Source organism: Rhinolophus sinicus, chromosome 7 (assembly GCF_057876585.1).
Source record: "Rhinolophus sinicus isolate RSI-liver-muscle chromosome 7, RSI-T2T, whole genome shotgun sequence".
NCBI classification, from domain to species: Eukaryota; Metazoa; Chordata; class Mammalia; order Chiroptera; family Rhinolophidae; genus Rhinolophus; species Rhinolophus sinicus.
In genome coordinates, this window is record NC_142507.1 from 13,693,377 (window position 1) to 13,719,755 (window position 26,379).

A 26,379-nucleotide genomic window follows, 5' to 3' on the forward strand; every position below is an offset into this window, starting at 1 on the left:
GGAAGGTAGGCATCCAGTTTCATCTTTAAAAATGGATATCCAATTGTCCTAGCACCATTTATTGAAAAAATAAAATTATTTTCCTATATTTCTAAGTGCTCTATTCTGCTCCATTGGTCTATTGGGCTGTTTCTGGGTCAATGACAGTCTTAAATATGGTACCTTTCAAATATGTCTTAGTATCTTAAAGAGGAAATTCTTCCATATTGTTGTTCTTCATGAGTTCTGTGGCTATTCTGAGCCCTATGAATTTCCACATAAATTTTAGAATTAGCTTGTCAATTTACACACACACACACACACACACACACACACACACACACACAGTGTGTGTATGTATACAAGGTCTGACAATTCAGTTCGCAAACTCATCCTAGGAAAAGTGCTCCATACCTCATTGCTGAATATCACTACAGTCACCTTCGAAGCACTCCCCTTGGGAAGCTATGCACCGACACCAGCGCCTAGTCCACCCTTCAAAGCAATTTTGGAACTCTTTTTCTGGAATAGCCATCAGAGCTATCGTCCTATTACCCTTGATGTCCTGAATGTCATCAAAATGTCTTCCTTTCAATATTTCCTTTATCTTCGGGTAAAGAAAGAAGTAATTGGGGGCCAGATCAGGTGAGTAGGGAGGATGTTCCAATACAGTTGTTTACTGGCTAAAAACTCCCTCACAGACAGTGCCGTGTAAGCTGGTGCATTGTCGTGATGCAAGAGCCATGAATTGTTGGTGAAAAGTTCAGGTCGTCTCACTTTTTCACACAGCCTTTTCAGCACTTCCAAATAGTAAACGTTTGTCCAGTTGGTACAAATTCATAAGAATAATCTCTTTGATATCAAAAAAAGGTTAGCAACATCATTGCAACAAGTTCGTGAACTTAATTGTCAGGCCTCATATATTATTTAAGTCCTTCAAAATTTGAGACTTGATTTATGTCTAATTATGTGTTCAATTTTTATAAATGTTCCATGTATACTTTAAAGAGTATGTATTCTGTAGCTGTTGGGTGCTTTGTTCTTATATAAGAGTGTTAAATTTTGTTTTGCAAATTTTTGTTCAAATTCTTTATATACTTAGCTGTTTTACTGATCTATCAAGCAAGGTGTATTAAGATCTCCCACTATGACTACAGGTTTGTATGTTTCTCCTTATAACTTTGTCACTTTTTTCTTGTATATTTTAGGCCCTGTTCTTTTACTTACTTTCTTTTCTTTTTTTTTTTTTTTTTTTTTTGGACTTCTTGGTGTCTATTTGTTTTCCTTTTACAAGATTTTTATTAAAATATAGTTAGCATACAATATTACATTACTTTCAGGTGTACACAATATCTATTCAGCATTTATATACCTAAAGAAGTGATCACCATGATAAGTCCAGCAACCATCTGATACCTTACCGTGCTGTCACAATATTATTGACTATATTCTCTATGCTGTATGTTACATCCCCATACTTATTTGTTTTATACATGGAAATTTGATGTCTTATTCCTCTTCATCTCCATCCCACCGTTTTTAACTTTTCAGTTACAGTTAATATTCAATGTTATTTTATATTAGTTTCAGGCATATGGCATAGTAGTTAGACATTTATATAATTTACAAAGTGATCCCCCGACTACTCTAGTACCGACAGGTCGTGTTCTTTAAAAAGCATATAAATTCACACTGTTATACATTCCTGGTGAATTGAACTTTCATCACTATGAAATATACCTCTTTATCTTTAATAATACTTTTTGTCTTTTCTTTGATATTAATCAAGCTACACCAGCCTTCTTTGGGTGGACATCTACATAGAATGCATTTCTTTTTTTTTTTAATTTTCTGTATCCTTATATATTAAATATGTCTTTTGTAAACACCACATAGTTTTGGTTTTTAAATCCGCAATGACAATCTTTTTATTTTAACTGAAACATTTAGTTGATGTCTATTTATAATATAATTATTGCTATATTTTAGGTTAAATCTACTACTTCATTAAATTTTTTGTCCCATTTAAAATATATTTGCTTTCCTCTCCTATTTCGCCTTCTTTTATTATAGAGTGACTCTTTTTCATTGTTCTACTTTTTCCCTCTGCTACTTTGGAAATTACACATTCTTTCTTACTCCTTTAGGGATTACAAAATTCTTGACCTATCAAATAATGTCTGTATTTTTGTCTTCTTCAAAGAAAATATAAAAATCTTAGAACACTAACACTGTTACTCTCCTCCCAACTTAAGTGTTATTGGGAGCATTCTCTAAATCTTTTAAGCCCTCAAGAATTTTTATTAATACAATTAGTATTTAATGATGCTTTATACAGTGAGTATTTGTGTACACTTATTCACATATTTTCCTATTTTGTTGCCATTATTTCCTGCATCTCTGACCATCCATCTGTGATATTTTTCCTTCTGCCTATAAACACTCTTTATTATCTCTGTTAGTGTAGGTCTACTGATAATTCATTCTTACATTTTTTTGTTTAGCTTAAAAATATCTTTATTTTACTTCATTTTCGAAGGATATTTTTCCTGCATATAGAATTGTAGGCTATCAATTATTTTATTTCATCACATTGAAGATTTCAGTCCATATCTTCTGGCTTTCATTGTCTCCATTGAAAAATTTACTGTAAGTCTAATTGTTGTCCTTTGAAGGTAGTCTGTATTTTTTCTCTGGTTGCCATAAAGGTTTTCCATCTTTGTTTTTCAGCAGTTTTTCTGTGATGTTTGGATGTAGACTTATTTTTATTATTCTGCTCAGCTTTTATTGGGCTTTTGGTATGTAGGGGTTGATATCATTCATGAACCTGGAAAATTCACATACGTTATATTTTCAAATAGCTTTCTCCTTCTACTCTCCTTTCAGACTCCATGTGTATTTTATCTTCTTGCGTTGTTTTCTGTCCTTTTATAGTCCTTCCTGGCTATTTTCTGCTGGTATCTTACAGTCAGCTCTCTAAGCTGTTAAACCCTACCTTAGCATCCTTGAGTTTGGTTGTTGTATTTTTTAGTTGTGAAATTTATCTGTTTATTTTAAAACTCTGAAATATCCCTTTTCCTAATTTGCAATTCTCTGTGCAAATTCTTAATCTTGTAATTTATCTTCTTGATTGTGACAGTTTTTCTTTCCAATCTGTATCTGACAATTTTAATACCTGAGATTTCTACAGTTGTTTCTTTTTTCTCATTTCTGCTGATTCTTATTCATATTGTCTTGACTTGTGCCCTTGGTCATCTCTGTGCATCAGTTATTGTATTTTTAAAACTTGTAAAGAAATAATTGGAGAACTAAGAAGATATTATCTTATACCAGAGAGCATTTTTATTTTCTAGTTTCAGATGTCTGGAGGCACTAGTAAAACTGGGATTCTCTTAATTCAATATTAGGGATTGAGATTTTTCTCGGTCACCCAGATGGCTCAAAACTCAGTTACAGTCCATACAAGACTGGTGTTTCCATTATCTATTTATGTGTAACAAGCTGCAGAACAATTTAGTAGCTTAAAAGAACAAGCATTTTATTTATTTGCCTACAACCTTGTAATTGGGTAGGATTTGGTGGGGTAGTTTTTCTTGCTCTATCTGGCTTTGGCTGGGATGGCTCAAGTGGAGCTGAAGGGTCTGCTTCCAAGATGGCTTCACTGACCTGCTGGTAAGTTGGTACTACCTGTGGCTGGGAGCTCAGCTGGGGCTGTGGGCTGAAGACTCTCTCCATCTCGCTTCTCTGCATAGCTAGGCGAGGTGCCTCACAACAAGATGGTCTCAGGGTAGTCATATTTCTCCTCTCCAGTGGTGGCTAGCTTAAACCAGATTGCAAAAGTAGAAGCTACGAGGCCTTTTAAAGATTTAGGTAATTCATCACTTCTGCCACATTCTAAATCAGGTGAAATCAGGTCAGAGAGCCAGCCAGATTCAAGAGGTCTGCACAAGGACATGGATGCCAGGGGACAATGGCTTATGGAGGACCACCAAAGTTTATCAGCCACAGATGGTTTAATTCCAGTCTGCCCTTTCTCTTGGGCTGCAGCATTTTAGAGTCTAAATGGAATGGCAGGACTCTTGTTCTGGTTGGGCCAGAATCCAGATTGTTTCCCCCTTCTTTGTAGAGACCTGCTCAGTCTTTCAGCTTCTCCCATGTCGTGACCTAGTCAGCCGTAATTCTTTACACGCAAATGCTTTTAAGATGTATATTTTAAAATATAACTTTCCTTTTAGTTTTTCTGGTTGTTCTCAGCAGAAGGGAGAACTGGTACAAATTAGCTACCCAGGGATAACCAGAAACTCCTGATTTGGAAACTCCTTGTTACCTTTAATGTTTACGTTTTCTTCTTTCAAATATATAGTAATTCCACAAATAGCTTTATACCACTATTATATAAATGAGCCAAAGATTGCTTCTGTGTTAACCCCTACGTTTATTTCTTAACTGCGGGCTGAGACCGATTAGCTCAAAAGCCCAATGGAGCCAAACTAAAAATTTTATACATTCAGTTAATTTCAAAATAACCCAAACAAGCAAGTTGTTAGCTATGTAGAGCCTGCCTGCTTTCCCTATCTGCAAGACCTCCCCCCCATGTGCTGGCCATTGATAAGGTACAGCCCTGCGGTTATAGGACGCCACGCTCCAATGGCCTTTGGAGCTCTCTGATGCAGACTCCTCACTGCGCTCCTCAGTGATGTCACCTAGATAATAACCCCCTTTCAAATCTCCCCCTCCTCTGGGAGCGACTTAGCCCCCCTCCCCTTCTGAGGGTAGCCCATGCCCTGGGTCTCTGGATGGTCTCATGTGAGGGAGTTGCCCTCGCATGTAATCCGGTCCAAGCCCAGTAAAGCATGTTGTGAGTTCCTGGGTCTCTTGGTCATGTGCTTTCCCTGGATCAACCCCCAAATCTCTCAAACCCCCTATCACCTTTTTGTGTATTTGTACCCAGTACAGTTTCCTTCCCCACAAGAAGCTTTAATATAGTATGCTGCTGGAGAAAACGGAAGCCGAGAGTGTTACTGAGGTTCAAGGAAGCAGGAGCCACTGGGCCAGGATTAGTACAGAGTCAAGGGACAGAAATGCAAGCTCAGGGCACGAAATTGGAGTTCAAATTGCAAATAATGTTGCCAATACTACCTCTGCTATAAAATTATTTCTGAACATCTGCCATTAGGTTGGTGCAAAAGTAATTGCAGTTTTTGCAATTATTTTTAACCTTTTAAACCACAATTGCTTTTGCACCAACCTAATACTACAATGTATGATGCAAGTAATTTAACCACCAAGGCCCCGTCCAAGGACCTCTGAAGGCCATAGCGTTACGCAGCCCTGCGATTTCCTTCCATTTACACATAGAATATCTGAGCAGCTCACCCCAGAAATTGTTAGGATATTTTCTAGGATCCACAGTCACATTCATTATTCAAACCAGATTGCATGAGACAGCAATAAGAACCGTAAATGATGACCTGTTTCAGAGAACTGGTCTTTTCCCTCCTGTAGAACCACAATGAGAGTCAAGTGCTGACCTCTAGTGGCGTCAGTGATACCACTACATCTCAGTGATTTCCTTGGCAAATAGCCTTCCCAAATTTTTACTAGAATGTGTAATAACTTGACTTCATAACGCATTATGCCGGAGTATGTTTTTAACATACGAGTTACAAATACTTAAACTTTTGAAAAGTTCAAATGCCAATTGATAGAGCTTTGTTTTAGACAGTTTTCTGGTCACTATAATTCTTTCCAATGGCTAGTTTAAGAGCTAGCTCTTTGCCTTCCCTAATAAGGTGGAATAGACTAGAATATTTGTGCAAGCACAGTAGATAAAATGTGTCCAATATTAGAAGTATTTGTTCACAGCAATCATAAAAGTACTTCTTCAGGGAAAAGTCCTACTTCAGTTCTGACACCAGTAGGCCACTGACCGTCTTCCACAGGCCACTAAGACCTTTGCTACATTTTAATCCTTTTCCTCCCCAACTCACACCTAACCCATAATCTGAGAGCTGCATGTAATTCAAGCTCTTTGTATCTGGCTCAGCATCCCAACAAAAGTTTCTGGGTCTCTAACATTATTACATTTCCACGGGGGAGGGCAGAATTTTGCACTCTTATTGTTTTGTGTGTTTTTTTCAAGCCAGTAATCTCTATTGAATGCCGAACATCAAGGGAGAACGAGACTGGAATGTAGGAGAAATGGCTGTACAAACCTGTCTCCTGCTTCCAACAGCAGCTCTCAACCACTGGACTAGTCAAAGCGCTCAGTAGTTACTCGCTCTGATGCTCTCCCTGAGGATTACTGATATTGATCACCTTTTTATTTACCATCTGTATGTCTTCCTTGGAAAAATGTCTATTCACATCCTCTGCCCATTTTTAAATCAGATTTTGTTTTTTTTGGCTATTGAGTTATATAATTCTTTATATATTTTTGGGTATTAAACCCTTATCAGATACATGATTTGCAAATATTTTCTTCCATTTGGTATGTTGCCTTTTCATTGTGTTGCTGGTTTACTTTTGCTGTGCAGAAACTTTGAGTTTGATGTAATCTCACTTATTTACTTTTGCTTTAGTTGCCTTTCATTTTCAAAAAATTCGGAAAAATCATTGCCAAGAGAGACGTCAAGGAGCCTACCACCTGTTTTCTTCTTGGAATTTTATGGTTTCAAATCTTACATTCAAGTCTTTAGTCCATTTTAAGTTGATTTTTGTGTCTGGTGTAAGGTAGGGGTCCAGTTTTGTTCTTTTGCATGTGGCCGACCAGTTTTCCCAACACCATTTATTAAAGAAACTGTCCTCTCCCCATTGTACATTCCTGGATCCTTTGTCATAAGTTAATTGAGTTGTATATATATATATGGATTTTTTTTTTCTGGGCTCTCTGTTCTGTTCCATTGATCTATGTGTCTGCATTTCTGCCAATACCATACTGTTTTGATTACTATAGTTTTGTAATAGGGTTTGAAATCAGGAAGTGTGTTGTCTCCAGCTTTGTTGTTCTTTCTCGAGATTGATTTGGGGTCTTTTGTGGTTTCATACTATTTTAGGATTCTGTGTTCTATTTTTGTGAAAAATGTTATTGGAATTTTGATAGGGATTGCACTGAATCTGTAGATTGCTTTTGGCAATATGGACATTTTAACAACGTTAATTCTTTCAATTAATGAGCATGGAATAGCTTTCCATTTATTTGTGTCTTCTTCAGTTTCTCTCAACAATGTCTTATACTGTGTTTCCCCAAAAATAAGATCTAACCGGTCTTCTTTTAATATAATAGAAGACCGGGTCTAATATAATATAATACCCGATCTTACATTAATTTTTGCTCCAAAAGATGCATTGAGGCTGATGGTCCGGCTAGGTCTTATTTTCGAGAAAACACGGTAGTTGGTTAGTTTCCAAATTCCAAAACTTTTATTCTGACAGCGTTTTTCAGAATTTTAGTTGCTTTCATGGAGGATCAGACTTTTAGAGTTCCCTACTCCACCATTTCACTGATATCATTTCCTATCAATAATTTTAATATCTATACCAATTTCAGTAAAATGTATTTAAGTTTATAGAAAACATATCCTTTTGAAAGTATACTTTTATTATTTATGCTTTTGTTTTAAGAATATTGATAGGCATAAAGCAGACTTAAGGAACATTTTGGTACCTAACAGAGGTAACAATGTTCACTGAGATCAAACAGTGTTGTATCTTCATATTCTTGCATTTAAATTGATGTTCAGATAGTTTCTTTCAATTACTGTATTAGATTATTTGGATTGATACCCATTGCTAAAGCACCCAGGAAGCATTACTTTTTCTCACTGATTTATTCATTTATGCTTTCATACTTGTGTTTATTCACCAACTATTTATTAAGCACCTAGTTCATCAGGTGTAGCAATAAGTACAGGGTATAGGGCAGGTAACACGCTGAATGATGCCCTGATTTTACTTTGTCATCAGATGACTTAAGAAGCAATTGGACTTAACAGTTAGTATTGTCAGAAAGAGGTAACGTTACATTACTTTATGACCTATAAGGACTCCCTTGCAGATCTTACTGTTTTAACTCTCAGGTGTATAATATGAACTTTGCTAGTAAATACCAAAAGCTAATGCAAGGACAGATGTTACATGACCGGGTATGTGCATTCATCTGCTAGGTGAGCTGATAGTTCACCGACTCCTCACAGTGTCTGGAACCTAACGCTCTGTCCTCATTCTGGATCCCACGCTCTGCCTACATGTCAGCCTGGGACTAAGAACCTGAATTTCATCCTCAGCCTTCCTTCTCAGACTTGACCTTTGTCTTCCATTATAGCCCATCACTCAGATTCTGGCCTTGGAAAATCCTTTGGCTTAGGGTAGCTGTTCTAAAATCAGAGAAGTGATGGGTAAGAGCAGTGAGCGCTGGAGTAAGGCAACCCAAGTGCCAGTCGGTATTGAGTGAATGAGTGACTGAAAAAAAGTCATTGCTCATAATGATTCTAAGGCCTGTGAATGACTAAAGTTGAAGTTACGTGAAGAAATAAGGGGCTCGAGTGGAAAATTTGCCACGGGAGAAGGGAGGCTATGCAGCTGACCTAGAAGATGCCTCTGACATAGCCTGATAATCTCTTCTTTTTAGTGGAAGGTTTTAGAATTCAAGAAACAAATTAGTGCTTGATAGATATTAATTTCAACTTGTTTTGTAAGCTTGAATCATCACTTTGCCTTGTAAATATTTACAATTCTTCTATTAGCTATGCATTCCCCTGACATTTGCACTTTATTCATCAGTAGCCTCTGTTATAACCTCTAATTGCTAATAATGATGGGTAAAAGCACCCCAGAGTGGGGTTGCCACAGATCACTATGGAAATGACACTTCTTCCTGCTCCTTGCGAAGACAGCTTTTGCCTCACTTTGGTCTACTCTGAGGCAACTCACCTCTTCAGGGATGGAAGATGATTTCCAGAAAGTTCCATGGGAAACTGAATTACGTAGAAAACTCAATTGAATCCCTGCTGCTCTGTGAACCAGGATATTTGGTACCTTGTCAACGAGGAGAAATTAAGCTCATCCATGAGGCACAGACCCAGGTGCTGAAGTACAACACTAGCTGTACGCTCTAGTTTTGCAGTTCTCCGACATGCTAAGGAAGAGCTAGATCTTTGTCTGACTTCTCATGCAGTAAGTAGGCAAGCATTTTGTTAATTTCTTGCATCAAGAACACCAGAGAAATCAGTCAGCCTCCTTTTTGGGCATCTTCATCTTGTTTTTATCTAACTTCAAAAATGTACATATCAGTGTAAATGAACACTAACATTTACGTTACATAAGAGATTTTGAGTACTCAAAACTCACACTCTTAAATTGTATAATGGGCTCTATTTTCTACAGTTTTCCCTTCCTTATCCCCTACTTCTCTCCTGAAGGTCCCACAGCCGCACAAAATGTGTCAGGTCCCAAACTGAAACTGGTCTTTCCTTGCTGATCTGCTTCCTTCTATTTACTGGGTCAGTAAATGACTCCCCTTTCAGCGAGGTGGCCAGACATTTCAGAATGGTCCTGAAGAAATTATTAATATAATCCAGGAGAAAACCCAGAGGCAAAGTCTATTTGCTGACCAATTCATTATTGTATTTGGTAAATATTAGCATGGTGCTAGCACTGGATGTGCGATGGAAGACTAAGCACAGTGCCGCCCTTAGGGAACTGATGGAGTGGGAGAGGCAGAAAAGAAAAGAGGGAATTACAACCTGTGGGGGTTTCATGTTCTGATGGGACAGCACCATGGGCCATGGAACATATAGAGGGCCTCACGGAAGGCCCCCCACAGGTCTCCTTCCCCCAAACACACCTCAGTGGCTCCTGGTAATAATTTTGGGTATGATGTTTGAATCTCTCTCTCTCTCTCTCTTAGATTCTAACTTTTTGCTTATATGCCCCTTAAAATTTTGAGAGATTGTTCCTTCTGCATTCTAAACTTGGTATCTAAAATTTTTATGAGAGTAAAGAGATGCAAAGAATATACATTTTTCAACATAATACAAACACTGCCATGTTGAAATAAAAGTTTTAACTGTCTTTTAAATGTATGTGATCGATTTGAAATATCACGGAATCTAAATACAACCCCCCCACACACACACAAACACACACTCCTTGAAGCGTCTCCTTGATCCCATGCCCTAACTAGTTTGAAGAAGGCCATTCTATAGGGCTATTGCTATGACTTTTCCTGTATCCTCTGTGGCACCCAGTATCCGTGTGCCAGACCTGGGTGAAACGCTTCACATGTATCATCTCATTTAATCTTCAGCAACCCTCTGAGGTCAGTATCACTGTCTGCATTTTACTTATGAACAACATGAGGCTAAGACGAGGGTTTGGATCCAGGTTTTTCTGACTTCATACCCTGTGCTCTTAACTGCTACTTTATCCTTAGAACTCACTGTAAACAAGGGGTTTTAGTGTTAAAATCGTTGTGGAACACCTCCAAGAGAATGCGTAACTCCCAGCACCACTCCTAGCACCCCAGCCCTCCTGCCTGCTTTGCTTTTCTCCACAGCTCTCACAACATCTGACAGACTGTTGTTTTACTTACTTATTTATTATTAAGCCTCCCTGCTCCCCCAGCCCAGAATATAGGCTTCAGGAGGACAGGGATTTTGTCTGTTTGCCCAACACATAGTAGGTGCTCAATAAATACTTGTCAAATAATGGACAGCACTTGCTGCTAGGAAGCCATGAAGATATGGAAGACTCTAGACACACTAGTGGCTGCTCGGTGCTCTGATCAGCCTTCCCGGCTTCCGCCGCAATGAGGCAGCAGTAAGAGCAGCTCAACAACCTACTGACTTTGGGGTGAAGGAGTTGATGTGCCAGTCAGTATCAAGAAAAGGATCTAATCGCACACTTGAAGTGCTTGCTGAGCAGCAGTATAATGGCAAACTCCATTTACCTCATTCAAGTTACTAAAGATAATACCGACTAGGTAGCCTTGCTGGTTGTAGGGCTATGCTAGGGATGCATCTTTGAGCCATCGCAGCCTACTGTTCACGCATGGGAGTCTGAGCACATCAGAGCGGCTTGGAAGCCTGGAGGTGGCCTCCAAGAAGTCTGTCAGGCCTGAAGAGCCTTCCAGAAAGAAATCCAAGCCGTATACGCTGCTGGGCAGTCACAGCTGAGTAAGTCTGATGAACCAGTGGGACAGCCTGACAAGCCTAGCTGGGGATGGCATAGGGACTACAGAATCTTCTCGAAAAGAATGCCTTTAGGGAAGAAAGAGCCAGGCGTGAGGAGCTTGACCCAGGAGCACAGCTTTATCTGCCAGAGAGGATGGAGAGTCTAAGTAGAATGTCATTACTGCCAGTCTCTGACTCACCCTTAAACACATGTCTGGGTCCTATAGAAAGAGATCTTCAAGAAAAGATGGAAGGAGCTTTGCTACCAAACTTTGACCCTCATTGGGGGCTCTAACAGAGGGTGTCACAAAAGGGATGGAGGCATTTTCTACACTCAGCCTTCCACTTCCCAGGGGCACAGCCCGGCAGGCATTGGTGATTCCCTCAAGTCTCAAGATAAATAGCAGAGGTGGTTTCTTGGCCTGGAGGAGTAACCAGAAGACTTGGGCACCGAGTATTTAACAAGAGCACCTGTTGTGCCTGCCAGGCCTGGGAGGGTGACACAGAAAAGCAGCAGAGCAACTAGACCCAGCCGAGAAGCAGCGGAGCTGCAGCAGCAGTGCCTAGATGCCCAGTTGTGCCTGGCTGTGACCATGGACATGCCCACGGGGTGGCTGGAAAGCAGATGGCATCAACAGGGTGGAGCAACAGGGTGAAGGACCTGGGTGGTGACGACTTTGCAGGAACCTGAGTCCATGAGTCACTTTAATAGAGTAGGTAGGAAGGCAGCCATAAGCAGGAGGAGAGGAGCTAGCAGGCCCCCACGGGTAACCCAGTGGCGTCATCACCATCCTGTGACAGAGCCGCAGAAGCGAGTGGCCAGAACAAGGACCTGGGCTGGTGCCAACACACTAGGATGGAGGAGGCATGCAGAATGAGGAGAAAAACAGTACAAGGGAGGAGGGGAACCCACACTATAGGATATAAGATCAGGGTCCTTGAGACTCTGGGCTGCTACCCCCCTCAGGTCAGCCCGCTCCATGCTCGGAGCGTACTTGCTTTGCAGTCAACTTTGCTGTCTGCTGCTTGCTTGACTCCTGCCTCTTGACTGAACCCTTTCTTTCAAGAAGACAAGAACCGAGGAAAATCGTGACAACTGGAAAGGTGCCAAAGCCCAGTACTGGGGGTTATATAGAGAACAATTTCTGAGTCTCTTATTTCAACAACTGACTATCTCCCCAATTGTCGCACCATTCACTAGTGTCTCTCTCCTCCTCTCCCTCTTCCCCAGCTTCTTAACTCAAATTCCTGTTGGCTCAGCGAAACTACATAACTTAGGTGAGAGGGGAAAACATGCCATTTTAAAGTTACGCAAACCTGTGCAAGATGGGCAGCCGCTTAGCCATTCCAGGTGTATTTGATTAACTCAAATGAGTCTCCTTCAGACAGCATGAAAAGCGGGAGTCAAGACTTTTAGTCCGTGGGAGAATAGGGAAAAATATTTGCTTATCTTATGCAAACCCTGTTAGGGCTAAGTCACGTGACCCAGCACTGAGAAAATAGGACTGAATGGGCCTTAGACTTCAAGCTCCTTAGTACAACTCTGTTCTGTGATGTGAAAGGCAGAGTTAACTCCATAGTGAAGGCCCAGGCGGAGGCTCATACCACCAATCTCACCCTATGATATGGCACTTTTGACATGGAGCAAAACTGCAATTTGTGCTGGATAAATGGTTTTTGAACTGTAGCAGCAAATGGCAGGATAATTTTAGACGTTTAAGGATGACGAGGGTATCTATCCATTCATGATAGTACCTTGTATTTTCATTGTGCTTTTCCACAAAGGGCTCCACACTGAAGAAAATGATCTCATTTCTCTTTACAAAATCCCAGTGAGACAAGAGCTTCAGTACATGATAGATGGACACAATAGAAGCTTCCTCTTGTCATTCCTCCCTGCTGTCCTTTGAGGTAGCTGCGGACTCCAGTTTATCAGCTGACTAATGAAGTATGGTTACACTATTGTTGGAAAATGGTGATGCCGGAAAAAGGATGCTTTATTCACAGAAAGGTTTGATGATAAAGATTTATAAATAGACATAGGAAGGGGCTGGCGTAAGTCTGTGAGGCTGCCATTTATGGTGGTTCTTTAAAGGAAGAAAGAGCTAAAGGTACTGATAATTTCCTGCCCGACTCTGTACCCCCATTAGAGAACATTGCCCCCTTTCCTTCCCATACAGTTGGGTCCCATGGTCCTTGCTAACTCAGGTAGTGGGGATTTGTGATTCCAGGTCTCTAGTCAGAGCCAGCTAGACTTAGGTGAACGTCTGACTCAGCTGGGTTTGTCGATCCTTGCTCGAGGAATTGGGAATCAGGGCACAGCTAAAACTGGAAAGTGGACAGGAACCAAGATTATTTCCCTCTCCTCACCTCTGTCTACCTTTCTGGGACCAGGGGTTTTCCTGAGAAGCTCTGAGTTGGTTCAAAAAGGCAGCCTTAGTGGAAAACAACCTAAATATTTATCAACAGGAACTGACTAAATCATGGGACATCTATGTCATGGAATACCATGCCACAGTGTGAAAAGAATGAAACTTTTTATAAACTGATCATTTGTGAGAATGATCTCCACAATATATTGTAAGAGGTGAATGCAAAGTACAGTATAGGAGTGATAGTACAGCACCATTTGTATAACAAGACAGGAAAAATATAACATATGCTTAGACCATTTACATTTAACATGGTCATTATTTTAGGGTTTAAGTCTATCATTTTATTATTTGTTTTCCATTTCCTCTGTTTCTCACTCCTCTATTTCCCCTCTTTTGTCTTCCTGTGGGTTATTTGAACATTTTTAAGGATTCCATCTTGATTTACTTGTAGTATTTTGGTGTGTATTACTTTGTATAGTCTTCTTAGTGGCTGGATATATAGAGAGAGGTGCCAAAATAATATACACACATTTTAAGAAAGGAAGAAAACTGCATTAATATATACCGATAACAAAAGATGAATGCATACAAGTCCCATTTGACTTCTGCAATTACAAGAGATGCTCAGAGTGGTTACCATCAGCGTCCAGACACTTCTGATTATGGCGAACTACTGTTGAGCAATGTTGACCAAAGTGTTAACATCTGTTAAAATGTGTGTACATTTTTTGTCACCCTGGTATATATTGTAAGAGTAAATAGATGCAAAGGATATACATGATATCAATGTTTTGCCAATTTGAGTAAAGTGCAGAAACATGACTCCCACTTAGGTCCCATTATCCTCCCCACTTTTAAATATAATTGTCTTGAGTATCAGATGATGCTATAATTTTATACTAATCATCATGTAATTTAGAAAACTCACGAGGAGGATAATACATTGTGTTTACCCATAATTCTGCATGCTTCACTGTTCTTTCTCCCTCCCTGATGATCCAAAATTCTTTTCCTTATCATTTTCTCTTTTGAAGAATATTCTTTAGCCAGTCTTGAAGAGTAGATCTGCTAGTGATGAATTCTTTTTGTTTTCCTTCATCTTCCCCTTAATTCATGAAGTGTAATTTCACCAGAGAATTCACAATTGACGGTTCTTAGTTCTTTTCTTCTAGCACTTGAAAAATGTTGTGTCACTTCTTTCTGGCTTCTCTTGTTTCAGATGAAAAATCTGCTGTCATTTGAATTGGTTGTTCCCATGTAGATAATGTGTTGTTTCTCCGTCTGCTTTCAAGATATTTTTTTGTTTGCTTGCTTTCAGTTTTCAGAAGTTTAATTGTGATTTGTCTTGACATGGATTTCTTTAGATTTATCCTATTTGTTATTCATTCAGCTTCTGGATCTGTAGGTTTATAGATTTTGACAAATTTGGGGAATGTTTAGTCATTACTTCTTCGAATATTCTTTCAGTCCCACTCTTTCTCCTTCCCTTCTAGGACGCCAATGCTGTAGCTATTGGATTTTCATTATAGCTTCACAGGTTCCCGAGGCTCTGTTTGTTTTCAGTTTATTTTCTCTCTGTTGTTCAGACTCGGTAAATTGGATTGATCGGTCCTCAACTTCACTGATTCTAGCCTCGGTCATCTCCACTCTACTACAGAGTTCACCCAGCTCGTTACAGTATTTCTGTTATTTTTCAATTCTATAATTTCCATTTGGTTCTCATTTAGTAACTTCTATTTCTTTGATGCTATTTCTATTTTTTCACTTGTTCCAAGAGAATTTATAATTGTTTGTTGAATCTTTTTTTATGATAGTTACTTGAAAATACTTACCAGATAAATCTAATATCTGGTTCATCTCAGTGTGGGAGTCAGATGATTATCTTTTCTCATGCAAGTTGTGATTTTCTTGGTTCTTTGTACAATGAGTGGTTTTCTTCTGGACATTTTGGCTATTGTGTTAGGAGACTCTTGGTCCTGTTTATAGATTTTTATTTTAACAGGCAGCCACTCTGTTTGGGTGTAGCATGCAGCTTTTGTGGGCTGTGGTTCCAGTGACAATCTAATTTTCAGAGCCTGTATGATGCCATTTTGGTCTGCTTGGTATGTCTCCTGCCTCTGGGGCTTCCACTGGCACTTGTTGGTGGTACTCATTGAGGAAGTGAAAGGAGCATCCCTGGGCTGGGTTGTCTGGTGTGGGAAGGGAATCTCCAGGCTGCAGGGACAAAAAGCACTTCCTAGGCTGGGTGTTTCTCATGGCAGAATCTACCTTTTAATATCCCCTGTCAAGTAGGGTCTCTGGGTGAGAGAGGAGTGTCTCAGGCTAGTGGGAAAGTCCTCTGGCTGATTATTGTTAGGGGGGCGTTCAGTCGGTCCCCTTTTCTGTTTCTGCTGGGCTTATCTAGAGTTGTCAGCAAGACTCCTGTTCAGTTTGGAGCAAGAAGGAGACTGACTATCTGTCTGCCTTCCGTTGCTACAATGGGTGTCAGGAAAGGCCAGGCTGGATTATCTTCTCTTGGGTGGGGAGTCATAAGTTGCCCTGCCACTGTGTTATTCCCTTGGTCCTATGGTCACTAACCAGTTCAGCTCCTCTTTCTACCTTTCAGCGTTCTCTTTTAGTTGTCTCTTGAATTATTTCCAAGGCTTTTAGTCACACTTAGCAGGGAGGACCAGAGAACGACAAGCCTATACCATCTTGCCCAGACCAGCGGGTCTGTACATGTGCTTATATAGGCATAAGTTCTCTCTGGAAGGGTACACGAAGAATTGCTTTCCCTAGGGAGGAAACTTGGTGGATACAAGGTCAGAGGGAGACTTTTTTTTTTTCCGGATACTTGTTTGTATGATCTCATTTTAATTAGGTGAATATACTATCTATTCCGAAATAAAAATAAAGTACAAAAAAAGAAACAAGTCTTCTAACTCAGCCTTGTTTTCAAGAGCACAACCAAGGATTACCACGGAGGTCAAGCAGCGTATGGATGCAACAATTGGTAATTTTATTAAATTCCACTGACTTTTAATTTCACTGTATTTTGACGGCTTTGATCCAGATCCCTGAATATAAGAATAATATTCTCAGTGGATTTTCAGCCTGCTCATACCCTTTGAATAACTTGCAGAATACAAATGTGTAATTTAGATAGAAGTAGATGCTTTGGGCAGCATACTAGTACCCTAATCAGCTGAAAAAATAATATTTGTATGACATTAAAACAAAATTAATAGCAAGACACTGATTACATGAAAAGCCTTCATGCTGTAATTATTTAACTTGCAAACAACTTGGCATAATTAGTGCCCTAATTAAGATCTGACCTGAAATTTTAGCTTAAAAAAATTAATAAAGACAATTAAAAGTCACATTTGTAAAGTGGGTTTTAAAACTTACAAGCTAGTTAGCTATCAATTTTTTTTCTCATTTTGGGGAGTATCTTTGTAGATATTAGGCTTACAGTGCAATTACTTTGATTCCCCACCCCCATCCCGAGCACAGTGTCTCAAACCAAAACCTTAAGAGGTAAGTTTAGTCACCCTCAGTGAAGGGTGTCCACCCACAGGGGCTGAGCAGGTCCCAGGCACACTCCAGATAGTTCTAGGGCACAATAAAACAGGAAAGACTCTTTTTCTCCCCAGCACTTTAAGTAGAATATAAACTAGAAGATTGATATTGAATTTGATCAAATTCTACCATTTTCACAGAACTATTTGGATCCAAATGGCAATTTTCACCACTGTCATTTATTCTTTAACACATGCTTCTTGAAAGCATTCTGGGTGCCACAGTTTACCACATGGTGAAGTTTCCAATCCAAAAACAAAGAATTTTCTATCAGTAGATAAAAATGGAGAATTCAGTAAATGTTGGTGGGCTAGTGATTTAGGAAAAAATAAATGTGGAATCCTACCTTTATTCCCCATGCCAAAGTAAATCCCAAATTGATCAAAGATTTAATATAGAAATGTAAAATCATAAATGTACTAGAAGATATGGGTTAATATTTTTATAATATTGTGATCAGGAGAGACTTTTTAACCATAACAAATGAAGCAAAAGCCATAAAGGAAATGACTAACGCATTTGCCTACTTAAAAATTCTAAGCTTCCAATATGTCAAAAAACAAACCCCAAAACAAAACCACATACATTTTAAACACCTAATTCAAGGCCAAATCAAGAAGTGACTGATTAAAAATAAACTTTTATTTACATTTTGTTTCATTTTCCTTTTAAAGGCACAATTTTATTCCTCAATAATTAATGAAATAATTGGAAATATGCATCATGATTTATATAAAAGGACATTCAGTATAGGGAAAACTTACATTTTAAAAAATAGCTCACAAAGTAAATGAGAGAATAGCCATAGGCTGCAGGCATTAAAAATCATAATATTCAATAACACTGAGATATTTTCATGATAGGACCTTTTTAAAGTGAAAGAGAATAGAGATGAATCCAATTTGATTTTAAAATGTCTTATATAGATAGAAAAAAGACTAGAAGGAAAAAATATCAATGATAATTATCATTAGAGGTAGAATTATGGATAAATATTTCCATTTTTAGTAATTTCCAAGTTTTCTATAATAAGTAAATTATTTTTGTACTTAATCCTTTTTTTAAAATTCCTTGGAGCTTTAAAGGACAAATGTATTTCCATTTTTCCCCAAAACAGCTAACTAGGAACTACATCAGATAAGAAAGAACAAAACTGAAGACTTAAAAACTGTAGCATACATACAGCAACTGCCACAAGCCCCCATTTTTTTAAATCCCGCTACCAAATTCTGTGACACTATATGATATGGGTTAACTCACAACCTCTGGTTGTTCACAGTTATCTGTCTATCTATCTATCTATCTATCTATCTATCTATCTATCTATCTATCTATCTATCTATCTATCTATCTATCTATCTATCTGCCTAGAATACAGACTACCCTTTCTGAAGATCCAGCACCACAAGACAGACCTTAAAATCTATCCCTAACTGCCTATGTTATAGAACAGGGAACATGAGTTCCAAAAGTCTGATTACCTGGTCTTAGCAGTAATCTTCTGTCTTTAATTGGAGGCACTTGCCAATCACAAAATAACTATCACTAGTAGTACAGGAAATGTCATCATTGAACTGCCTCTGTACCTGTAGGTTTTCTTAATTTCTTCATTTGATGCTCCCTTATGCAGACCAAGAATTTCATATAGAGCTTCTCCAGATGTTGACATAGTCCGCTGTCTTTGGTTAGGTATGTTACATGCCATTTTCTCAGGCTGCAAAACCAAAGGGGGGGGAATAGCCATGAAGGTTATGCATACTGGATCCCACTCTCTAAACAGGAAGATAGTGCATTTCTGACCTTTTGTAAAATGACAGTCTGAAGTACATTTTTGTGCCAGCTGCAAAAGGAGGGGATAAAAGGGTTAGGATTGCTGAGAGTACAGACAGCTTCAAGCTAGGGTATTAAGGCCACAAGCAGCCATGCAAATGGAATATGGCTTTGTCCGTATGGTTAAATAGAAGCAAAATGTTATCTAAATACTCAGCTAATTCAGAAGTATGGAGAAACAACTCTCATAGGTCAGGCATAGGTCGATTTCTTTTTGCCAGAATTTGTATAACTCCTTTTTTGTCTGTTTTCTAAAGCTAGCCAGCAATGGAACAAGTCTTCCATTTTACCTTCACTTTATTGGCCTAGCCATTGTTAGAGCGGGAGTTTTTAAAAAATGAAAACAGCTTTCTGTAAGTACCAAGGAACAAACCCTGGTCTCATCTGGGGGTGAGGTGAGAATTTCTCTGCAGCTGTGCGATACCAGGGGCCCCACACTGCCCCTGGGTGCTGCATCTGAGAGAGCTGCTTTCCCTGCGCTCCGTCCAGAAGGAGCTGTGCTATCCCCAGTCCCCACTGCATTCTGGCTCTAGGAGCAGGTGTCAAGAGTAGCAAGCACACCTGTGGGCCTTCCTATATCCACTACTTAACCTCGCTAAGCCTAACCGTCTTCACCTATAATATAAAAATAATAAAACCCACATCATCAGGATATCTTAAGGATTTAGAAATAATGCATATGATGTAACTGGGACTTAGTAAGTTCAAAGGAAAAGAACCATTTTTTTAAAGGTGGCACAGTATATAATTCACAGTTCACTGTAGTCAGACCCTTGGGATTGGAATATCGGCCTTGCTCTGACTTCCCTATCATTTTGGAGACAAAAACACGCCTAAGCACACGTAGCTGTTGTCAGAATTAAGTGTGTTAATATATTAAAAAAACAAAATGGATCAAATATATGGTGATGGAAGGAGAACTGACTCTGGGTGGTGAACAATGGGATTTATAGATGATGTAATACAGAATTGTACCCCTGAAATCTATGTAATTTTACTAACAATTGTCACCCCAATAAACTGAAAAAAAAAAAAAAAAAAAGGAAAGGAAGAGTTCTGCCAGAACAACAACAAAAAACAACAACAACAACAACAACAACAAAAACCCAACAAAATGACCACCATTGTTCAGAGCAGCATTATTCATAGAAGCCAAAAAGTTTGGCAACAACCCAGATGTCTATCAACACAGGAATGAAAATGTGGTATGTACATACAATGGAATGTTTTTCAGCCATTGAAAGATACGGAATTCTGACACATGCTACAATATGGATGCACCTTGAAAACATACTAAGTGAGAGAAGCCAGTCACAAAAGGACAAATATTGTATGATTCCCCTTATATGAGGTGCCTTGAGTAGGCAAATTCAGAGAGACAGAAAACAGAATAGAGGTTAACCGGCGCTGGGAGGAATGGGGAATAGGCAGTTATTGTTTAATGGGGACGGAGTTTCTGTTTGAGATGTTGAAAAAGTTGTGGAAATAGTGGTGTTGGTGAGATGTCACAGTGATTGTACTCAGTGCCACTGAATTGTACACTTAAAAATAGTTTAAATGGTAAATTTTATGCTATATTTTATCACAAAAGCAAAACAAGAAAAAAAAGAACTACCTAGAGTGCCAGCTCCTCAGACCATAAGTTCCTTAAATATTGTTGTCCATCTCTTAGCTTTGGGTCTTGTGTAGCACGTGCTGTGAGAGAATGAATGTGAAAGAGTGACTATACCAGGGCCCAGGAGGGTTTTGGGCTGCGGAGACCTTCGTGTGCAACATAAGGAACCTCCAGAGACAACGGTGGCAGCAGCAGAGCCCAAGGGGCATGTCCTCGTGTCGGGAGGGCTCAGTCAGAGCCCACTTCCCAGCTCTGCTCCCGCCAGGCTAATGACCAAACCAATGCAGAGCCTGCCGAATGTCGCCTGGTGGGTCAGGTGGTCTCAGAGGCCCCTCAGATCCCAATATTGTACAGTGCGTGCGTGTAGTCCTAAGCAATTCGATTAAGAACAACAACCTGAAGACCTTCCAAATGTTGTTGTGAGCTTTTAGTTTCTCAAGGGGAGCAAAGGAAGACAGGACTGAAGAAAGTCAGACCCCAGGCAAAAAACCTGCAGCCCTGAAGGTGCTGAGGACAAACATGGCCTCCCTGACGGTGTGACTGGCGTGGCTGCATCCTCCTCTACTCAGCTGACCCTGGATATGGGGCCCCTGGAGGCCAGAGGGGCCCTAGTCCCAAACCCCTGGTTCACACAAGGAGACGAGAGGAGAAAAACTTCTGACTTTGCCTGCTGCAAAGCAAAATCTACAAGTGTCCGTACTGACTGGCCAGCCACTAAGTAAATTATAGCACCTATGTTCATTACTGCTCTACCTTACCTACCTACCTTTCTTACTGACCAACCACAATTTCCCTAGGAGTGAGCAGTTCACGGCGTGGGGCTGTATCATTCTTCCCTGTGTTCCAGTCCATCATTTCACCACAGCCCAGCTGACTCCTCACAACTGAAGGCAAATGGCCTGAGTAACGGACACCCTCTCTACTTCCTTTCCTGTCCTCTCTCCTGCTGCCACCACACACATATAGGCTCAGGATGGAGGCTCTGGGAACCTAACAGTTCCCAGAAGTGGAGGCAACCAGCTGGCTTCTCACACGTCACACTCTATGCCAGGAATGAATGGGGCTCAGAAAGTGGGGGTTTCTGTGTGGCGTGGTGGACCAGGAATAGGGCCCCAGGCATCATGCTCGTCTCTGAGATTTTAAGGTCTGGCTTGATAGCAAGCTCCCCAAAGTCACTAAGAATATATCAGCATACGAATTCAAATCCTAGGGCTATAAAATATGGAATTAGAGGTCATCTAAGCCAACTTAACAAATGCCTTTTGGGGCTTTCTGGCCAGAGATCATTGTAGTAAACAACTTTACTCTTAGCCTATTAGCTGCTCCTTAGCTGGGGAATCCTTAGGTCCCCACTGCAACGTGCTTTTCCTGAGACCTGCCTCAGTCTTACCTGATCTCAGTTGAGTAGACCAGGAACGGGTACCTGACCCAACCCAGACGAATCCGAGCCCTTCCCTAGGATTTTTTTTTTTTTCTGCTGCTATTGAACAACCTCTCAGAGGATAAAACCTGTAAAATGTGAAATTTGGGCATGGTCAGCTGGCCTGAAATGAAAGAGTTTGAGACTGACTCACAGAAGAGGAGCAACGGCAAGAGAGGGAGAGAGAGCCCTATGGGGGTTCAGTCCCCTAGATCCAGGGGCTTCTGGGTGCACTTTGCAGCTCTTCCCCTCCCAGTTTGTCAATCAGCCCTTCCTAGGATTGAACCAGTAAAATTCCTCCCCATACACAAATTTACACAATTTTTTTTTCTTTTGAGCATACATACGTTAGCTAGATTTTGGCCACTGTCAACCAAAACTCCTTAGTGTCACATGCTCCCTCAATTAAACACCAGCAGTGGTTTGCTGAACACCTCCAAGCCAGACTAACATTCTATTGTGGATTTTTCTTGAATCATAGCAGCTACTCTTCATTTAAATTGAATGTGGCTTCCAGGTACTTGGGAATGAATACTTCAGGAAAATAACAATATATACTAAGAGATTCAAACCAAACAGATTCAGATGTATTGTGTAGACGCTGCTAGTATGGATAAAAGAGGCAGTGATAAACCTGGGTCAGGATGCTTTCATAAAGAAACTCTATAGAGAACTCTACAAGAGAACTAAGAAGAAATAAAAGTATGACAAATGGTTCGCTTTGCTTTATTTTTCTCTCTATTCATCATTCAAAAGAAACAGTTTCAATTTGAGAGGAAAAAATGTATTCACTCTTCATCATCTGCCTCATGAACTAAGACAGAGGTCGTGGTTCCCATAAATCAACAGATAGTCCTAAAATCAGTCTTAACAAGGCACAGTTTCCACTGTCGGGAGCATCATGCTCCATGACCAACTTTGATTCTTACACGGGTCTTGCTGTTACTGCTCCAGGAAAAAGACTTACAGGTTACTAGAGATAATCTGCTAAACAGATTATGGTAACACTCACAGCGGACAATTCAGTCATTTATTCAAAGCCTGCAACGTAGGCCAGTCTTCAGGGAGATTGCAGACTAATGTGGCATACAAAACTGTGTTCAGGGGTTAAACAAGTACTGAGTAGAGAGGTCCAACAGAACAAGAAGGAATCTTCTGGAGGACAAGCATTCAGCTTTGTGCCGTCAGAGGCCTAGCATTGTGCCCGGCACATATTAGCTACATGGCAAATGTCTGTTGAATAACTAAATAAAAAACAAGTGGTGAACTTGAATGGGACTGTTAGAGAGAACTTCACAGAAAAGATGAAATGTGCGCTGATAATAATACTACCACTTGTTTCTGTAGAACTTGGCACATCTTTCTATTGTGGCCCTTTCATCTAGGCCTAAACCTGGGTCTGCATGGACGTGGAGCCAGTGAGTCTCTTGACCATCTGTTTGCATGTATCAACGTGACAGAGGACTTCTGGGTCCCGGGGCTGGAAGAGGAGGAGGACGTTTTGACAGTTTGTCTGGGACTTTTTTTTTCAGGTCTGCCTCCTTTAAGTTATCCTAGGTGGGCAACAAGAGAGATGGGGCCCATTGGGGGCTACCCCCAGCTCCTTGCAGAGACTAGGACTGGAAGCAGCCGGGGCTTCATCCTTCCCTGTCCCATGGCCGTCCTCCTACACACTTTGCTTCCCAGTGGGAAAAAGGAAGGCAGAGTCCATTTCTCAAATAACTTCATACATACCTAGAAACTCATACCCAAGAAGACATGGTAACTGGCTATTCCTGTGGTTGACGTACTTTTTCAAATCATCTCTTCACTTATAAATCTAATCACACTGTAACTGCACCTGCTAAGTGAAATCTGATAGCTGGCTTGCTTTATGGTGTGGATTGAACAATATTCAGAATGGGTTCTTATAGAGAGTTTGGAAATTGTTTATTATCTGTTTCCCCTTCTTTGCCCTATTCCCCGAAGATTTCCTTTCAGACATATATCGTCTCTCCTAATTAAGGTACTGAAAAACAAAAACAAAAAAGAAAAAGAAAAACCAGCACCCATTTACATCATCAGTATTAGAACATGAGATAAAGAGTTGGTCAATGTGATTAATAGTTGGCTGACTCTACAAACTGAAACATAAAGGAACCAAAAGCCTGCAAGGTTTCTATCTGTGCATCAAGCAGCAACAACCTGCTACTTTTCTGTGTCCTTGCTGAGCTAGAAACCAGACTCTTCATATATTATTGATGTAGAAAACATTTAGTTTCAAATTCAATAGAGAATTACATTGAAACCCTTAGTTGTTTCAATGTATAAAAATAAAGATACTATGCCCTGAGAACAAACTAACTACAGAGTAATAGTAAAAACATCTCCTAAAAATTCTCCTTCAATAATCTTAAATAATTGAGTCATACCCTTATTTAATTCCTTATATAGAATATAATTTTTATGTATTTTTCTGTAGCCTTTGAATTCAAATTTCCTATGCAAAATTCAAGTCTGTATTATTTATTCATAGTCCCTCATCTATAAGCTATCCAATGGAGAAAAAAATGTTGTCGTGCAAAATTATTAAGTAATTTAATTTTGATCATGTAGTACGTGATACTTAATCTTCTGACCTAAATTGCTTTCTAGCTGCATTACAATCCATTAATATCATATTTTCTTAAAGCACTGATCACACTATACAGTCACTACCAAACCACATATGGCTCACCTGTCTCTAGATAATAGATGTAGTTGAAAGAAGGGTCGGCACTCTGATGATGATGGGTATCCGATTCAAAATAAACACATACTTTACAGGTTCTAATTCCAGGAGTCCTACAAAAGCCATTCTAAATTTTTCATGTTGGCATGAAATGTTCCTTTCAAAGCCAAAGAAGCTTCATCTATATTTATTATGTGAATTCTGAAAAATGGAAAAATTCAAACTATGCCTTTCTTGGCAGGGTCCCTTCATGGCTGAGAAAAGGAATATGGGCAGGGGAGAATTTAGATCATGAAACACAGCAAAAACACTTTTGATAGCTGGGGTTGGGGAAACCAACATGCTTTGCCATTTTGTTGTTACTTCTGTAATGCCTTCATAGGAATCAGTTTACTGCAGCAAAATCTCCTTATTCAAATAGTGTTGTATCTTAAAGCTAAACAAATCCAATATGTTAATTCGATGTTTTAAAGTAATAATTCTTCCTAGCATGATTACTTATTTGAAAAAATAGTTATCTCTTAATTGCCCTGGTACTTACATAAACAGCAACCTGAAGACGGGCAACTTGGAAATGTTACAAATAACTCACAGTACCTGTTCCTGTAAGTCCGCTTCTGTGTTCTTAGTCAGGAACAACTTGCCGATTTTAACTGGTCTGGAAATAAAGGTGCAAAGAAATAAAGGAAGGCAACAATGAAAGGAGCTGTTCCATACCTGTTGCACTGTTTCAAAGCAAACGGCTCCTTCTTCCCATCGCTCCCATATGGAGTTAAGCAGGTCAATGGAGTCAAATTACTTTTCATTTGTTACTCTATCAGCCAATTGCTTATCCCGCTGGAAAACATAACAAAGAGAATAAAACATGCATGACGATAGGGGTTGCCACTGCAAGGCATCCAGTAATACCAAAATACATGCTACATCTAATTTGTTCATCAGTCAACTGGTGCTTGGCTTAACCAAACGTTGTTTTGGAACTGCCTCCAGGTTTCCACCACAACTTCCAATTAGGAAAATATGCTAATCTCCTGACATGCAGAGTGAATTCTTTTCATTTTTTATTGAGGTATAATTGACAAAACATATTAGTTTCAGATGCACAACATAATTATTGATACTTGTATGTATTGCTCAATGATCAGCACCATAAATCTGGTTAATATCCATCACAGTACATCACTGCAAATTTTTTTCTTGTGATGAGAACTTTTAAGGTCTACTCTCTTAGCAACTTTCAAGTACGCAAGACAGTGTTATTAACTATAGTCACCAGGCTGTACATTACATCCCCATGAGTTGCTTGTTTTATAAGTGGAAGTTTGGACCTTTTGGCTTCCTTGACCCATTTGCTCCCCGCAGCCCCACATCTCTGGCAGCCACCAATCTGTTCTCTGTATCTATGAGCACCCCGTTTTTAAAATTATTCTACGTATAAAAGAGATTATATGGTATTTGTCTTTCTCTGAGTGGCATCACTCAGCATAACGCCCTCAAGGTCTATCCATGTTGTCATAAATGGCAAGATTTCCTTCTTTTTTATGGCTAAATGATATTCCATTATATATATATATATATATATATATATATATATATATATATATATATTACATTTTTCTTTATCTATTCATCCATTGATGGATATGTAGGTTGTTCCTGTATCTTGGCTATTGTAAATAATGCTGCAATAAACATGGGAGTGCATCTATCTTTTTGAA

The 26,379-nt window shown here is 39.6% G+C and overlaps 1 protein-coding gene across 2 annotated transcripts in view; it reads right to left on the bottom strand.

The window, feature by feature from the left end:
* DNAJC5B (DnaJ heat shock protein family (Hsp40) member C5 beta) overlaps positions 1-25,548 on the bottom strand; it is a 52,068-nt gene extending 26,520 nt beyond the window's left edge. The window contains exons 1-2 of one of the 2 annotated variants that reach the window (XM_019710687.3): positions 25,379-25,548; positions 18,673-18,800 (exon numbers count right to left, since the gene is read on the bottom strand). In XM_019710687.3, coding sequence (XP_019566246.1) covers positions 18,673-18,791 — 119 coding nt within the window. In that variant the 5' untranslated portion in view covers positions 18,792-18,800; positions 25,379-25,548. Of the gene's footprint in view, positions 1-18,672; positions 18,801-25,258 lie in introns of both variants that reach the window. The other variant, XM_019710686.3, reaches the window with a different exon arrangement.
* Positions 25,549-26,379: the final 831 nt, after the last annotated feature.